Below are 18,920 nucleotides of genomic sequence, written 5' to 3' on the forward strand. Positions count from 1 at the left end.
AAGCTTAGTAGTAGCCTTCATTCTATGTATATGCCTGCTTATTAGGGCTTTCACACACACCCCAAGCGGCATTATTACAAAGTCAGTTTAATTGCCCCCAACAATCTGGGTCCTCACTTTACCTACCTCGGAAGGATAGAAGGCTGAGTCAACCTTGAGCCTGGTGGGATGCGAACCTGCACTAATTGCAGGCAGCTGGTGTTACTTAAGGAGGCATTAGCCCACTGCTCCACCAAGGCTCTTTTAATATTAATATTTTGCATATTAAATGTTTTTATATATACCTGAAGGAAGTGAAAATAATTTTCAGAGCAATAAGCTCTACTCCCATCACTCCTACTATTATATATTAATATATGTTATATATGTTATATAAATATTATAGTTCATTGCATAGTCAGCCAGATGTTCAGACTGGGTCTGGCAATTTTGTCTATATATTAAGTTCTTTCTATTATATTAATATGAACACTTATGGAAAAAAAATTGGTTGTTATACCAATGATTGGAGCCCTCAGGTTGATATCTAGAGGACTTTCTCGATTATCTGGAAATATTGAATTTATCAGACTTGAACACCCACATTTTACCAAAACCTTCCAGAAATCTCTACCCAGATGAGTAGAAATTAGCACCAAGATAGACATTAGACCCACAATCAATGAGCCTACAATATCCCAATCAAGGAACTAACAACTGAGACAAACAAGCTAACAATAAATAACAGCCCAATCAAGGAGCCACCAAAACTACTCCTACCAACGCTGAAAGGGCAAGCTAGTAACATATAAAATGAGAACAAACCCCACTCCCTACTAGCACTGATCATGTTACCTAGTTTGGTACTGAAATGTCTGCGAGAAAACAACTAAGCTCAAAGAACCCCAAGAACACCACAAAGTTTACAAATAAATAAATAAACATTACCTTCTCCATTTCGCTTTCAATTTATCTGAAATAAATATGAATAATGTAGAGGAAAGGGACTGAAGAGTAAATTGGCTCCTGTGCTGTGCAGATTATTTCATGCTTGCATCATGGTTTAATTAAGAAATTTCTCATTAAAATCTTCCCCGTGAACAAGAGTGCTGATACAGTCTTGTGTTTCACAAAAGGTTTGCTAAGGTCTGTATTGCTGGGTTTTTCAATAAGAAGACCCAAAGTAACTACCTTTTTCCCCCAAGAGCTGGTGTGAAGGGGGAAGCCTTTGTTAGAAGGGCTAAAGGTTCCCCAGGTAGGCAGAATAGGGAGTATCTAGAGGTCCTGATGTCATTATACCATAAGCATGTTTCTCAGAGAAATGTTAAGCAGATTTTAATCAGTGAGGCTTTAAATTACCCCCTCTCCTGTAAGAATATGAGTATGATAATGTGATTTAATGAAGGTAATGGTGATGATGATAATAATAAGTAACAATAATAGTTAAATTGGGGGTGCCTTGGGGAAAGTCATCCAACTGTCTTTTTATTTAATGTCATTACAAGTCTAGCAATATCATCTGTGAAAATGCATGGTGGAGAAGATGGAGATTGTGGGATCCATTCCCAATGGATATGTGAATTGTCAGAGGAACCTGGAAAGCATACATGCCAGAACCACTTAATAAGGGACAATTACTGTCTGTGTTAACCTTGAACTCTCCATCTCCATATTCCAAGTCTGATAGTGAAAAATCTACATATGAATTCCTACCCTCAGCTTCAAGCTGGGATTTGCTTTTGAAATTCTCTCTCCACCCCAGACAACCCTCCCAAGGATAGCAGATTGTAAGTCCTTTTGAATGTCCAGGCAGATTGAAAAGCTCCCTGCTGGTTTTGGAATGTCAATCTAGTGTGAAACTCCTGAACTGAAATTCATATGCAAATTTGACACTATCAAAGTTGGATAGAATAGAGATGGGGACTGACTAGTTCACAGCCAAAGATAATTGTTCCCTTGTTAGGTATTCGTGTACACTAATAATCTTTATTTCCTTATTCATTATTAGCTGGCAGTGGGTCACATCCATTCTGAACGAATCTTTTACCCTTTTGCTGGCCCTTGTTTGCCTTGTAATAGTCTTTTGCACTGCCTGGTCCCATTCCTCATTAGTCCTTGCTCTTTCTTAGTATCTGTCTAAGTTCTCATGCAGTTAGATAAGGTAGATCTCTTATGCCACAGTGCATTGTCTACCTTTGATAATGCTCCAAATCTCTTTTGCTGCCTCCTTTCTGCATTTGGTATCTGACAAATTATTATGTTTATTTTATTTGCTCTTTTATATACCCAGTCATATCTGCAGAAGCAACAAAGTTATCTATAAATGGAAAAATCATATCACTGATAGCAAGTTGCCTATGGGGAGAAGTATGCAGAGGCTTTGATGATGATTAAAGTACTTTGCCAGGCATATCTAGAAGTTCTTTCAGATATATTGGCTCCAAGCTATTTAATGCTTTAATGAGCTGGAAAGATTTGAGTTGGGTCTAGAAACTGATTGGCATGCAGAGTAGCCATCATAGAACTGATAGAACAGAACAGAACAGAACAGATCTGGAAAGGACTTTGGAGGTCTTCTAGTCCAGGGCTTTTCAACCGGTGGTCAGCGTACCACTGGTGGTACATCGGCACCTGACAGGTGGTACGCTTACAATGGGTTGAAAAGCACCTGTTAAAAAAAAGCGTAGAAAAAGTGTAGAAATGTAGTGTGGGGGTGAGCTGAAGCAGCGGCAATGCAGCACAGTCCTGTGGGAGAGCCAGCTGAAGCGGCGGTGTTGCCGGGGCTCTGCTGAACGCCCAGGATCCATGCTGGGCTCCAGCTGACTGGTACTTCCGGAAGCTGCAGGCAGCCTGGGGAAAGGAGTCAGCTGCAGCAACACCAAAGACAAAAGGAGGAGGAGGGGATAGACATGCCCATGGGGTGTTTAGACATGCCCATTTGTCCTGGGGTCACCCTGGAGACAGTGAGGGGCCGGCCTACCCCAGCCCGCAATCAAAGGAAAACCCAAAATACAGCAGGTTAGTAGACACCCCAGCCACCGTGCCCCTCCGTTTCCTTCTCCTCGCCCAGACGCAGTCACTGCTCCTCACCATAGCTGGGGTGGGACTTGCAAGTACCTGCTTTGTCCTGCAAAGTGGTGCTCTCCTGGCGCTCCCACAAGCTGCCATGCCAGCAGCCCCGACTAAAGGCTGTGCGTTCCAGCCTCGCCCTGTCAAGGAAGGGGGAGGCATCTGAAGCTACATCAGATCTGCAGCTTGTCAGCAGCGTCAAAGGCTGCCCAACTTTACTCTGGAATTTCAGGGTTGGAAAGCGGAGGGACAGCACCACATTTTCAGGTGTGGCGGCACCTGCTGGAAAGCCTCCTGTTTCTGCCCCCTGCAGCTACCTTGTTCGGAGCTTTCCTGATGCCGATGGGCCTGCTGGCATGGCGGAAAGTGGGAGCAACGGGTGAGCCACGCTTTGCAGGATGAAGCTGGTGCACCTATGCCACAGGTCTGCAACCCGCGGCTCCGGAGCCGCATGCGGCTCTTTCAGCCATCTCCTGCGGCTCCCAGTCCTCTGCCATGTGCAGTCCAAAAAAACAACAACAGTGGGACTAAAAAAGTTCAACCCATCAATTCAAATATGCAGGGTAGGTGCATATCTCGCCTTGGCTCCACTCTTCAGTCAACCCGTTCTGCGCATGCGCGCATGTATGCACATGTGCACGCATTTTTTGCGGCTCCCAGTTTTTCCTTTTGTGAGGGAACCGGTTCCGAGCGGCTCTTTCACTGTTTCAGGTTGCTGACCCCTGACCTATGCCAACAGGCCTCTTGGGATCAGGAAGGCTCTGAAGGAGGCAGCTGCGGGGGGGGGGCAAGCAGGAGGCTTTCCAGCAGGTGTCACCAGGCCTGCAAACGCGGCACTGCCCCTCCACTTTCCAACCCCGAAATTCCAGAGTATAGTTGAGCAGCCTTTGAGACCCACTGACAAGCTGCAAATCTGATGTAGCCTCAGCTGCTGTCCCCTTCCTTGACAGGGGCAAGGCTGGAATGCGCGGCCTTTAGTCAGGGCTGCCGGCATGGCAGTGGGTGGGAGCGCTGGGGGAGCGCCACTTTGCAGGACGGAGGTACTTGCAAGTCCCACCCCAGCTATGGCAAGGAGCAGCAACTGCATCTGTGCCCAGGGGACGAGGAGAAGGAACTGGAGGAGCACAGTGGCTGGGCTGCCTTATGGCCTGCTGGGTATGGGGATTTTCTTTGATTGGGGGTGAAGGATCTGACCCTCACTGAAATGCAAATCCCTCTCTAAGCAGGCTGAAGGCCTCTGTCTTTGTGGCCATGCAGTTCTGAAATTGATGGGCTGCTGCTAGGGAGGAAAATCAAAATGGGGCAAAACAAGTGGAGTCCACCATGGTTTATTGATTGCAAAGTTTTCCTCGGGTTTTCCTATCCCTTTCTGTGCTATTAAAATCACATTGGCAAGGTCTTTATTGAACAACTGGCTGCAAAGTACTCAACCGGATTTTAGCCTAGCCCCTTGTGCAATCCCAGGCCACATTCTGGAGGTAAGAGGATGCAGTAATAAGAGAGAGCTGCAAAATTGATTCGTTATTTATTCTTGCCTTTAGCAGCAATAACTACGTTCTTTGACGACTTGGCTAGCAACCTGCAGGCTATGAACTTTCCTTTCCAACTTGGGGAAAGAATTCAGGAATGCTAGATTTATTTTTCCTGCTAATTACAATATACTCTGTGGGTTTTTAAAAGAGCTTATGAGAAAAAGATGTGTCTGAAAATTAAATCATGTATGGATTGTGAGACAGAGAAGGGAGATACGTGGACTTATGCACTTCCAGTTGCTGACAGGTGTGCCACTAATATTCTGACTGGACACCCGCATGCTCTCAGGGCCCAAAGATTGTCTTCATTCTTCATAGGGCGGTATTGTGGATTAACTAAAATTTTCTGAGTTCTGATTTTAAGGTGAGTATCTTAAGGCCTATGGAGGCCTTTGATCTTTTTCTTAAATACCTAATAATGAGAACTAAAGGCACAAAGGGAAGGCAAATTAGAAAGAACAAGACCTTTTGGGGTCTTCAATTCCCTTTCTGTTAAGAGTTCCTTAGTAAGGTTTGCTCTTCCTTCCTAAAACCAATAAAGGTGTTTTTTCCAGAAAATATGCGAAGAGCTTAATTAGTGATTTAACTATGTTTTCTTTTTGGCTGTGTTTTAATTTATATATAATGTATGTTTAATCAAGGAGGGCTTGGAAAGGTAGAAGTGGCCAATATGGAGGCTGCACCTTGCCCTCCAGATCTCTGTCTCCCCTGCAGATCTCTGGAGAGGAGGGGATGGCAGGGGAGCTGTGTGAGGGAAGGCTGCCCCAACAAGCCCTTTCAAGAAGGGCCAGCCTCCCTTGTGCAGGACCCAGGAGCGCTGCTTCCCTGCCGCTTCCTCTTGCTCTCCAGAGAATTGTCAAGACAGAAATTGGACTTGGAGGAAACTGCTCCCTGCAAAAGTCCTCTACCTCCTGCTTTGCTGGGAGGGGGCACCGGACAGGGGAACACCAATGATGTCTGGGATTGGGAAAAGAACTTCTCTTTAGTGTGCTACACACACACATATGCACACATAGACACAAACATTCCAAGCTTGGAAACTTGTATCCAGGGCTTTTTTTCCTCATAGAACGCTCAGAACGGAGTTCCGGCACCTTTTTTGGATGGAACCTTGTAGGGTAGGCAAGGTGGGTTGTATGACATGTGTGAGTTCCGGCACCTTTTTCTTTTACAAAAAAAGCACTGCTTGTATCCACATCTGAGCTAGCAAATTGCCAATCATGCCTGGACTTGGGGAGAAGGCGCTCTCCTTCCTCTGTAGATAAAAGTACCCAAACCTGGAATGCGGTGTGTATGCATGTATGTGTGCACGGGCACATGGACTTGGCTGCTAGCAGTTTGGGGAGGCAAGGAGTTTGTGGGGCACTGAGTTGTCTCCACATCTAGTTAGCCAGTGCGACTTTCCATTCTAACCCAGCTGTCTCAAGTCAGCTGTGTCCAGTGAATGGCCTCGAGAAGGCCATGCCCCACCTGCTGGGCAACTGGTGGTACTCAAATATTACCATATCCTAAATGAGGTACAATCTCTGAAAAGGTTAAAAAGCCCTGTTCTAGTCCAGCCCCCTGCTCAAGCAGGAGGACCTATACCATCTCAGACAGGTAATTGTCTAGTCTCTTAAAAATCTCCAGTGATGGAGCACCCACGATTTCTGGAGGCAAGCTGTTCCACTGGTTGATTGTTCTCACTGTTAGGAAGTTTCTCCTTAATTCCAGGTTGCTTCTCTCTTTGATCAGTTTCCGACCATTGTTTCTTGTCCTTCCATCTGGTGCTCTGGTGAACGTGACCCCCTCTTCCTTGTGGCAGCCCCTCAGATACTGGAATATTTCTATCATGTCTCCCCTATTTCTTCTTTTCTTTAGACTAGCCAAACCCAAGTCCCGCAGCCGTTCTTTGTATGTGTTAGTCTCCAGGCCTTTGATCATTGTAGTTGCTCTTCTCTGAATTTTTTCTAAACTCTAAACATCTTTTTTGTGATATGGTGACCAAAATTGGCTGCAGTATTCCAGGTGTGGTCTTACTAGGGTTTTATAAAGCAGTACTAATACCTCGTGTGATCTTGATTCTATGCCTCTGTTTATACAACCCAGGATTGTATTAGCTTTTTTGGTTGCTGCTGCACACTGTTGGTTCATAGTCAAGTGATCTTTCACTAGGACTCCAAGGTCCCTCTCACAGTTACTTTTTTAAAGCCAGGTGTCGCCCAATCTGTACTTGTTCCTTTGATTTTTCCTGCCGAAATGTAAAACTTTGCTTTTCTCCACATTGAAACTCATTTTGTTGGATAGGGCCCATTGTTCAAGTTTGTCAAGATCTTTTTGGATCTGAGTTTGTCTTCTGGAGTATTGGCTGCTCCTCTGTTTGGTGTCATTTGCAAATCTGATGAGTTCCCCTTCAATTCCCTCATCTAAGTCATTTATGAAGATATTGAAGAATACTGGACCTAAGACGGAACATTGTGGTACCCCACTGCTTACTTCTCTCCATGTGGATGTAATGCCAATGAGGACTACTTGTTGAGTACTGTTTGTCACCCAGCTACAGATCCATCTGGTGTTGTTGTTGCATAATTGGTTAGCCTCAGTTAGGTTTGGGCTAATACACATCTAATGTCTTGCTCTGAAATTTAATTTGTCTTATACAGTTTAACCATTGATCACGATGGACCTTGAAATATTAAACAAGGTAATGTGTCAAAATTAGGTTTGAAATGATCACACTGCCTTGCAGAAATACTTAAGAGAATAAGAAAGAAGGGTAATATATGCTTTTACAAATATCCCTTTACTCAGGCTATTAATGTTGCTTGTAAACTATTTTGGGAATGTAAACTATTTTGGGTGTGAACAAATCAATATTATAGAAATGTTACAGTATATTTTACATTGTTATGTACTGCAGTATTTTATTCAAATTGCATTTTTTAATTTATATAAGTGTCTTGTATGACCACCCACCTTGTGTGCCACAACTCTGGGAGGTCCATCAAAATATAATAAAACCAAAAGAAACAATAAAAGACAACAGACAAAATAGCTAGAAGCCAATGTATGCTGGGCAACTATGGTATAATACAGGGGTCAGCAACCTGAAACAGTGAAAGAGCCACTCGGAACCGGTTCCCTCACAAAAGGAAAAACTGGGAGCCGCAAAAAATGTGTGCACATGCGCGTACATGCGTGCATGCACAGAACAGGGTTTGACTGAAGAGTGGAGCCAAGGCGAGATATGCACCTACCCTGCATATTTGAATTGATTGGTTGAACTTTTTTAGTCCCACTTTTTTTTTGGGACTGCACATGGCAGAGGACTGGGAGCCGCAGGAGACGGCTGAAAGAGTCGCATGCGGCTCCAGAGCCGCGGGTTGCAGACCTGTGGTATAATATAAACAAGGGACACCTTACTAGGGACATCTAACACTGCTTGGACCACCATATTCTGGACCAATTGTAATTTCTGGATGGTCTTTTAAGAGCAACTCTGTGTAGCATGTCTTGCAGTAATCCAGCTGGGAAGAGAACAAGGCCTCAGCGAAACCATGGGCCAGAGCTTTGAAAAGAACCCCAAGTTCCCTCTGAAAATTCATTGGATCCATCAATCTTTCGGCATGGGTGTAGGATGGGATCCCCCTCTTGCAGTAGGGAATAGCTCCAAAGAACTCCATGGCCAAAAGGACATGATCTGCTCATAGCCAGGGCCCGATATTAATAACTCCCAACCCAGATTACCACCCCACTGCCTCAAGAGAAAGTTTATGCACAAGATTTGAGCTGTTATGGGCACTCCTGACCTCAGCAATAAACCTTACATGATGTGACTTATATCTTGCCCATTTTAACAGAAAACCTATTTTAAGCAGCTCTAAAGATTGGTTAACCTCTAAAGGGCAGTTAGAAGAGCTTTGTTTTTCTCTCTGTTTCCATCAGGACTTTGCAATTCAGATTTGGTAGCCCTGCCTGAGCATAAACTGCAATCAATCAATAAATATTTTTACGAGATACGATTAATTCTCCACGTCCTCAAAAGTGGATTCCCTTTCTTTTGGATTCGTTAATGAATGAACTGACATCAGAGGAATTACAGAAAGGAGTAGGCAGCGTTTCAGGGCGGAAGTTGAATACGGAGTACTGGCTTGGCTTCAGTATCTACGCGAATTGGATTCCGCATGTGCCTTTCCATCCCCGTGAAAGACCGTTCCGCATCGCCTTGCAGAAAAGGAAAAGATCGAAAATCGGGGAGCTAACAGGAAGTGAAAAGTATCTCCTTCTGTTGTCGGGGCAAGGCTGGGGTTGCTTTAGTAGGATCAGACGCTGGGAAAGAGAGACGACAGTCCCGATCGCTTTAATGCCGGAGAGAAAGCGCGTTGAACTCGGGTTTCTTTCGATTTGATAACTGGAGATGGAGGAAGGTGAGGTTTGCGCGCGCTCGTTGTGTCTCCCTTTTAATTCCGCCTCGGGTCAGCTGTAGTACACTAGTAGGAGAAGAGCAATTGGGGAAAAGGCAAATCTATCGGTTAGAGCTAGGGGAAGGGCCGAGGAAGGTGGCATTTCTAAGAATAATTTCGCATACTCTAACAAAGCAATAAGGTTAGCAATAACTTCAGCTTCTCTTTTTTGCAAATAACTTTCAAGCGTCAGGAAATCATTTTGATACCAGTAGATATCTGATCTGTTCGTTTTCTGAGACGCTTTGCCCGTAAAGCTTTGTGAAAAGCAGAGCAGAATGAAAAATAAGTGGCAAAGGTGCACATGATGCCAAATGTACGTGCAAATGATCCTCTGTCATTCTGTCAGCCACAATGGAATTTGTGCTTCTGTCTATCGGAAAAGACGAAGCATGCAGTGGATGTCGAGGGAATATATATGTGAATTCCCTCTCAAAAATACTGTTTCATTGATTATAACTACATTAATTATCTTAAGGTTGTATAAGCTAATATAATAATGAAAATACTATATAAAAATAAAAACGTTCCTTTCAACACAGTGCTAGATTTATATAAGTGCATATTAATATAATATTTATGTGGAAACACTTTTCTCAGCTGTACTCTATTATGTTCAGTTAAAGTTTTAACTGTACCAATGAAAGGGTTTTTCCCACCTGCAAAGCAAAACAACAACCCCAAAAGCCTATTGGTCCTTAAGAATATGTAACTTCAAAGAATGGATGTTTTCAAACTTGTCCTCAAAAATTTTCTTCTCTATATCTTGACTAGTTTTTGCAAATTACAGAAGAAATACTGAGAAGAAAATGCTGTGGCTCACTGAGAAACCTTCACTGGCTTGTCTGTCTTAGTGGTTTGATATTCCCTACATCAGGGGTAGGAAACCTTGGCACTTTTATGACTCATGGAGTTCAACTCTCAGAATTCCTGAGCCAGGCTGGCTCAGGAATTCTGGGAGTTAAAGTCCATGAGTCATAAAAGAGCCAAGGTTGCCTACCCCTGCCCTACATCTATCTTATTTTTTTCCAATTAACCTTTCAAGCCATATGGCAGAGATGTTATTTAATAAGCTGTTTATTCATTCTTTGAACTGAATAGAATTGTTTCATGGAAAAAGTTATTTTTGTAAGAACATGTAGGTTCAGCCTTAGTATAGATTATCATAGATTATCATAGTTTTCTTTGCAACCATCATAGGTTTCTGCTGCAATCTTACATCAGAAGTTGTTTTTTCTCATAATCTCAGATGCAGTAAGTTTCTTTCATTGAAGTTTACAATTTGCCTAGTTTGGCAAATTTACCCAAAGAAGCAATATTTGATGTTTGGGACACTGGAAGGTATATACATTCTCCTCTGTATTTGTGTGTGTTTTTTCTTGGCTTTTGACGTTTGTGAGGCCTGTTACATTGGGATTAATTAGTCTTGAAATTTATTCCCATTTGAAATAGCCCAAGTAATTGGTTTTGAGCAACTTCATTGAAACTCTTGCGATATGTTCCACAGCTAAAAGGAAGGGGGAGGAAGGGGGAGGAGAAAAATTAGGATTCAACTGTCATGAGTTGTCAGCACAAATCATTTGCGCTGAACAACTGCTTCTGCTTCTCATTCATAACACCTATGATATTGTTAAAAGAAAAAATACTTTTTCCTTTCTGTAACTGAATACTTCATAACCCGTTCTAGTTTGTACAATGTATTGTAATTTCATTAGGTTTGCTTAGTTTTGTGACTTATTTCCTGCTCAAGGATCATGCATTGTTTATAGATAGCAGCTTGATATACCAGTTCATCTTTCAGAATGTTGCTTTTACAATTCTGCATCTACTGACAGACACCTGGATAAATTAAAATAGAAAATCAACAATTTCTGACCCTCAGTTATTTAATAGCAGTACAGTATGCCAGCGGATAACAGGGGGAGGGCCTTTTCTGTGGGTGCGCCTGCCCTCTGGAACCAGCTGCCCGTGGAGCTCAGGACTACCCCTGACCTACGTTCATTCCGCCGAGACCTGAAGACTTGGCTCTTTGAGCTCTCTGACCCAGGCTGAGAATTTTAACTGGGTTTTATTTTCAGGGATAATTTAATCTTTTATTTGTCTTTTAACTTTGTATTTTGTATTGGAATGATTTTAAAATGCCCTGTAAACCGCCCTGAGTCCTTCGGGAAAGGGCGGTATATAAATCTAATAAAATCTAAAATCTAAATCTAAATCTATTGTCATGTATTTTTTTATTTTTATTCCATTTATATCCCGCCCTTCTCCGAAGACTCAGGGCGGGTTACAAGCTTAGCAGTAGCCTTCATTCTATGTATCAAATGAAGGCTACTGCTAAGCTTGTAAGCCGCCCTGAGTCTTGGGAGAAGGGCGGAATATAAATGGAATAAAAATTAAAAAATAAAAAATATATGTTAAGCTACATCATACTGGCTGGGTTCAGAAGCTGCATAGAACCATTTTGTGGCCAGGTTGGAAGGTCTGATTGAACTTTTTTTTTTAGTCCCATGAACTACTTTTGTTTCCCTGCACGTTTCTTCCGTTTGCAATGTAGCGTTTTTTAAGCGGCACAGCCAAGAGCAGCAGTCAGGCAATGGAAGTTATTTCCCGTTCCATTCTTGCTTGGAGGGGAACCAGGATTAAATAGAGTGCAAAGAGAGCTTTGCCCAGATGTTTGAGGTCAGCCTCCTGCCCTCCCCAGCCTGCCTCCAATTCCAGGTTAGAAGTCGCGGCCATGAGTGGAATTCCAGACTGGAGGGGTCATGCTTGCAAAGGCATTGCCACACCCCACAGCTCTGCAAAATCTCAGTTTAGACGATATTGCAGCAAGGACACAGGGAGGGGAGATAGAACTGGGCCGGCAAAGCCTCATTCCTTCCAATCTAGAAACTAGATGGGGGCAGCCAGTTTCTTCCCCCTCTTGTAATTTGGAAAAGGAGTGAGTGCTTTTGGCAAGTGAGGGGAGGGGCGTGCCAAGCTCTCTAGCTCTGTGGCGGCGCAGTTTGTAAATCTGGGTGGGTTCGGCATTCCAGCAAGTGGTGAGAGAGGCCGGGGCTTGGCACTTCTCTGTCTGGCTGGACAAGAGCTCCAGCATCCAAGGCTGGGCAGTTTGGGACTCTCAGATGTGGCACCAAACTAGCATGTTGCAGCATCTCCGCGGTTGTTCATAAGTGCAAATGACCGCTGTGATGTTGCAAGATATGTAACTTTCGGACCTGGTCGTAAGTACTTTTGACAGGGAATGTCGTAACTTTGAACATTTATTAAGTGAACATTCGTAACTTGAGGACTGTCTGTATTAATATATTATTAAAGGTTCCCCCGCACATGCGTGCTAGTCATTTCCAACTCTAGGGGCCGGTGCTCATCTCCGTTTCAAAGCCGAAGAGCCAGCATTTGTCCAAGGATGTCTCCGTGGTCATGTGGCCGGCATGACTAGACACACGGAATGCTGTTACCTTCCCACTGTAATGGTCCCTATTTTTCTACTTGCATTTTTACGTGCTTTCAAACTGCTAGGTTGGCAGAAGCTGGGATGAGTAACAGGCGCTCACTCTGTTACGCGGCACTCGGGATTTGACCCGCCAAACTGCCAACCTTCTGATCGACAAGCTCAGCGTCCTAACCCACTAAGCCACCACGTTCCTAATATATTATTACAACAGGCAATTATCACTATATTTGATATACAGTATAAAGGTATTTTGCCTGTGGATATATCATTGAACCATTATGGGTAATGACTAATTGCTCCTAGTTTCTCCTACTTTTAAAATATATAAACAAACAACCTAATTAGGTTGCAGAGTGAAAAATCTATTTTTAGCATTTAACCTTGTTCGACTTTCATTTCACTTTGTTAAACAATATCAAGAATGAAAACGTTTTCCTTATATTTTTTAAAGCAGCATCAAATTAAACAGAAATAGCATGTGTGTATATTATGATAACAGTTCAGAGGCTGGCAAAACCATTGTGTGCAGTAGTTTTGCCAGCTGCTCTGTGTTTGATATGCAACATGGACTTTGTAATGTTTCCATTTTCTTGTTTCTGCCATCTGTAGAGAATTGAAGGAAAAAGTAACTTGATCTTCCCAATCAGGAAAAAAAATTCACAAGAGGGACATCAAAAATGTTCCTCTGTAGAATGCAATGCTTCCTTGTTTGAGATTCAGGCTACTTTAATCCTTCTACTTTTGTTTTCAAGTTTCTGCCTGGCAGCATTCTTTGTCTATGAAGTACACCTAGTCTTCCTCAGTTGAGTGTCTCTCTTTTACTTCCCATCTGAGATCATATTTTTATTTCTATAAACCTTGAGTTCCTAATATCTTTTGTGTTTGTGTATGCTCAGAGAATGACTTTTCAGCTCTATGAGTAATGACACTAGCAGCATGAATAGCAGAAGCAAACGCAGACAGAAGATTTAGAATAGATCTTTAAATGATTTTATGTTTTCATAAATCATTTTTTTGTGGCTATAGGTTTTTCCAGATAGTGTCACACATGTAGTAGAGGACCTATGCTCATCCATTAATAAAAAATCTGGATTCTAAAATCTAGGTTAATCTTTGAGTCGGCATAGGTGTATTTATGAATGAAATACAAGTGAGAGGCTGAGTCTGAATTTTTTGTTTGGAAAGAATTATTGTCCCTTATCTCCTGAAAAAGTTACTGTGATTCAGAATATCCTCGGAGTAGGAAGGAGGGAGTAGTAGTGAATAATTTTGCCCATTTCCTGACAGAATAGGACATTCATAATATGATTGACTATACGCTTTCTGGCAGCCATTTTAGAGACTGTCTATGTCATGTTTATAATCTTCCAAATGTGCCCAATAGCTTATGAAGTAGCATTCTTTTATCTTGAATATGATTAAAGGAATCATTTGCCTTTGGCAGTTTTTTTTCTATTGGATTTATTTCTGCTAGAATTAGGAAGAAGGAGAAAAATCATCTGAGGGAAAACTGGCAGTAATAAAATGGCATAGTGGAGAAAGAATGAGCACATACCTCTTACTTACACAATAACCTTACTTTACTCTTGTAATATTCATTCATGAGTTGGGTTTATATCTAGAAGGTCAAGAAGACAGATGGATAAGACAAGCACTCCTCCATTTTTTTCCTGACATCCTCATGAGTGAGATTGGGCTAAGAAATAATAATTGCCTTAAACTCACTTAGCCAAAGAGTCAAGTTAGATCAGAATAAGCAGATAGCTTGTACACCATTCCTTTCTCATTTTGTTAATAGCCTTATCTTCCACAAATTCATCTGTTCATTTTCAAAATGGTCCATGTTGGTGGCTATCATAGCATTCTGTGATATGAATGCTATAAATTAATTATATAGTCCCCCTGTCTTTGTTGTGACTTGATCCCTAACAATACAGTCTTTTCTTTATTTCTACCTAATTACAACTAAGACAAGCCCTGATAGTATCTTGTTTGGATGTTTCTCCATGAGGTTGCTTTCACCTTGTTTTCAACCCTTATTTGATTAAAGTTATCCTCAGCTGTTCTGCTATTAATGTTTTCTATCTTAAAGAGTCAACAACTGTAGCAATTTTGCCATGCGTACAATCCATTGTTCCCACTATTTTGTTTGCGACAATAACAGAGGACATCTATGGTGTGGGATCAGCCTAGCATTTATTAGCCACTTCAGGTTTGTGCTGGTATGAACCTGTTTGTCCAGTTCTCAGGCACCGTCCTTCAGGTCTAGTCTACTTTGTGGAGCAGGAAAGTTCATTTTTCAAACTAATCTCTCAATCGGCACACATAGCATCTGCCTAAATATTATGAAGGGGAAACTATGCAGTAAGGTAGAAAAAAAGTGTGTCTGCTAGTGCAATTTTCTCACTAGATCTGTCAGCTGTTTTTCAGGCTGCTATTGACCATAGGTTGAATGATCTCCCAAAAGAGTGATAAACCTATGTTCAAAACAATCTGTACAATGGTTTGTAAGCTTGTGAAAGTTTTGTGGTGAGAAGGTAGACACACAAATACACACATACTTGATACACAAGAGGTAACTTGTACATCCTCAACTTGGCCTGTCATTGGCTGTTCAAGTCTGTCATTTACTTGGACTTGTCCAGACCTTGGGCTGTCTCAGAGATCTGACAGGGAGAGTCTCTTCTCTCCATCTGCCATATTCCGAGCCCAAACAGCTGAAGGCTCAGCATAGGTGTCAAGTGAAGGGAAATGATTTCCTACAATGGATAAAAATCCCAGATTTCGCCATTTGTCAAAACCACTGACAGTCACAGCAGTGCTGTGATTGGTAGATAGTTTTTCTACCAGATGGTGATGTTAGAAGCTGGGAGGAGGGAGCAGGACATTCTTCTCCGCACAGGAAATGAGGACACTATTCTCCAGTTACTTGCCAGAACAAAATTTATTAGAATTGGCAGTGGGAATAATGCTGGTTAAGATCTCTGCTGATTCCTCATAGCAGAAAATTATTTAACTGAGCTAACGGGAAAGACCCTACACTTTTTTCCAACTATACTTTTACTTTGCTGATGCAACTACCATTGCTATATAACAATGCATTCCTATCCATGCCTCTTATCTACAACTAAGGTAGATAGGTTTCGCATTCTAAGACTAACTTCTGGATATTTTTTCTAAAAGCTGTTGAACTGAGGCAAAGAAAGAATCCAAGCTGTACTGAAGTTGAAGAAAAAACTCTCAAAGAAAACAACGAAAAATGCATACAATCCAAACGATCCCTAAAATGTGAGTTACATTATTTTTTCTGTCAGTGTTTCAATTCTCTCTCTCTCTCTCTCTCTCTCTCTCTCTCTCTCTCTCTCTCTATATATATATATATATATATATATATATATATATATATATATATATATATATATTTGAGGAATTAAATTTAGAAATATATTTTATGTAGAATGGATAAGAAATCTTTATTCTGGAAAAAGATTTGAGCTAAAGTATACCATATATTGATTCCACTTTGTGCACAAGCCTGTAGAAAGTGATCAGTCTTCAAAAGCAAAAGCAGCTATGAAGTTATGAATCTATATTTTACAGTCAACACAGAATGATTGCTAACCTTTTAGGCAAATACGTTTTCTAAACAAATCCACCAAGAAGCACCACAAAAGAGGAAAGATCACATGCCTTGTCTCTGGCAGCCTTGCAGGAATGGAGTTCCTGCTCTCTTGTGTTAATATCATAATAGATGAACTGCTCTGTGTATAGGAATTCAAAAGTGTTTTTCTCCTTTTTTTAAAAAAAAATAGCAATCTCCACTGTTGACATACCAATGGTCCTCACTTAATGATGGTAATTTGGACTGGCGTTCTCATTGTTACGTGATGTAGTCGTAAAGCGTGACATCTCATGACTGAGCTGCTTAGGGATGCAGATCTGGCAGTCCCCAGTTTCCATTGTTAAGTAAATTATTAAGCAAGTGTCATTAAGCCCACACTTCATGTGACTGCAACTTTCAACTTCCTGCTGGTTTCCCCATTGATTTTGTGGGAAACTGGCAGGGAAAGTTTGAAATCACGATCATGTGTGCCTAACATAGTACAGTGTTCAGAAATCTAGACCAGTTGCTAAATACAAGAATCATGATCATGTGAACACAAGGGCACTTTGGTGGCTGGAACTTCAAGGACCAAGTTTTAAGCGCCTCTTGTTCAGAGCCATCACAAATTTGAATGGCCATAGAATGTAGTACCTGTAGTCAGTTTATGGTCTGAAACAGATAACAATACTTAGTCTTCTTTTCAAAATCAAGTCCCTTTGTTACTCTCTGATGCTAGAACTTCATTATACTCATTGGGATGTAATCTGTAAATTTGCCCCCAGTGTTTGTTTGATACAGGCTGTTGAGAACATCTGAATCTATTTTATTTACCTGACACAGCTTAAATGTGAATTAAAAAATCTTTTTTAAAAAACCATGAGGTCTAAATTGATTGATATGCTATGCACAAATGCCCAACAATTTAGGTTAAATATAGATCATTTAAACAAAGACAGCTGTGGGTGTATAACAAGTTACTGCTATGTAAAATGCAAGCAAGCTGCATGTTTGATATTTTAGTAAGATATAAATGAAGATTAAACTTTTACAGATGTCTGCTTTTAAGGATTGGTTTCCATGTGCCCTAGGTTTGTTTATTTCACCATTCAGGCAAACAAACTATCCTGTTTGATTTGAGACAACTCAACAGATGCCAAAATAGGCTAACAATACCTGATTTACCCAATTGTATATTATTTGATGTCTGTAACATCAAATTATAATCTGTGAGTGCATGGAGCAAACTCTGAAAAATTTTCTTGTTTATTTATAAGATTTGTACAATTCCCAAAGGATTCTAGATGGTATATAAAATAATAACAAAAAAGCTTCTTTCAACATGTAAAAAACAAGAAAAATGTTAAGGAAATGATTGGTCCATTAGTGGGGGAAAGTGGCAAGAAGGTGACAAGCAACAGGGAGAAAGCAGAACTATTTAACTCATTTTTTGCATCTGTCTTTACACAAAGGCAAAAAACAGCCCAAGCTATCAAAAACTGCCATAAAAACCAGAATAGAAACACAAGTTAAGATAGGCAAGAAAATGGTAAGTGAGCCTAGACGAGTTCAAATCACCAGGAACAGATGGATTACACCCCAAGGTTCTCAAGGAACTGGCAAATGTGATCTCAGAGCCACTGAACTATATTTTTCAAAGATTTTGGAGCACTGGGGAACTACCAGAGGACTGGAAAAGAGCTGATGTAGTTCTCATCTTCAAAAAAGAGAAAAAATAGATCTAGGAAACTACAGACCTATCACCCTGAGCTCAATACCTGGGAAGATTCTGGAAAAGATAATCAAAGAACGAATCAGCGACCACCTAGAGGCAAACAAAGTCATTACTAAAAGCCAACATGGGTTTGTCAAAAACAGATCATGCCAAACAAATCTTATTGCATTCTTTGAGCAAGTGACAAAATTAGTGAATCAGAGGAATGCTGTGGATATAATTTACTTGGACTTCAGTAAGGCATTTGATAAAGTAGATCACAACCTAGTACTTGATAAGATAGAAAAATGTGGGTTAGACAGGATCACCACCTGATGGATTCATAGCTGATTGACTGGCCGTATTGAGCGTGTGGTTCTCAATGGAACCGCATCTACATGGAGGGAAGTGTGTAGTGGGGTGCCCCAGGACTCTGTTCTGGGCCCAGTGTTCTTCAACATCTTCATCTACATTTAGGCAAGAAAAACCAAATGCACAGGTATAGTATAGGTCAGGGGTAGGCAACCTCGGCTCTTTTATGACTCATGGACTTCAACTCCCAGAATTCCTGAGCCAGTCAAGCTAGCTCAGGAATTCTGGGAGTTGAAGTCTATGAGTCATAAAAGAGCCGAGGTTGCCTACCCCTGGTATAGGTGGTACCTTGCTCAATAGTAGTAACTGTGAGAGGGATCTCGGAGTCCTAGTTCAGGGCTTTTCAACCTTTTCACCCATTATACCACTTTTAGGATATGGCAACATCCAAGTACCACCAGTCGCCTAGCAAGGTGTCAAAAACCTGATAAACAAAAAAAAGGGGGGGGAGTAATGAAGTACAGGTAGTCCTCGACTTACAACAGTTCACTTAGTGATTGTTCGAAGTTACAGTGGCACTGAAAAATTGCCCCCCAAGCCACAGCCGAGCAAGACACCTGCCTGCCTGCCCAGTGGCGCTCTTCCTCCTGTACAAGGTTTTCATTGTTATGAGCATTTCTGTTGAGGATTGGCAGTGGGGGTGCCAGTGGGGGTGTCTGGTTTTTATTCCCCCCATCTGCTGGGTGGTTGCAGCAGGTTTTGGTCACTTCACATGACCCTGGGACACTGTGACCGTTATAAATATGAATCAGTTGCC

At 41.6% G+C, this 18,920-nt stretch overlaps 1 protein-coding gene across 2 annotated transcripts in view; it reads left to right on the plus strand.

Moving 5' to 3' along the window:
- Positions 1-8,796: 8,796 nt before the first annotated feature.
- Positions 8,797-18,920, plus strand: part of DPY19L4 (dpy-19 like 4) — a 34,968-nt gene continuing 24,844 nt past the window's right edge. For both annotated transcript variants that reach the window (XM_083359384.1, XM_083359385.1), the window contains exons 1-2: positions 8,797-8,986; positions 15,660-15,764. In XM_083359384.1, the coding sequence (XP_083215510.1) occupies positions 8,977-8,986; positions 15,660-15,764 (115 nt within the window). In that variant the 5' untranslated portion in view covers positions 8,797-8,976. The remainder of the gene's footprint in view (positions 8,987-15,659; positions 15,765-18,920) is intronic.

Source organism: Vipera ursinii (assembly GCF_947247035.1).
Source record: "Vipera ursinii genome assembly, chromosome: 3".
Lineage (NCBI taxonomy): Eukaryota > Metazoa > Chordata > Lepidosauria > Squamata > Viperidae > Vipera > Vipera ursinii.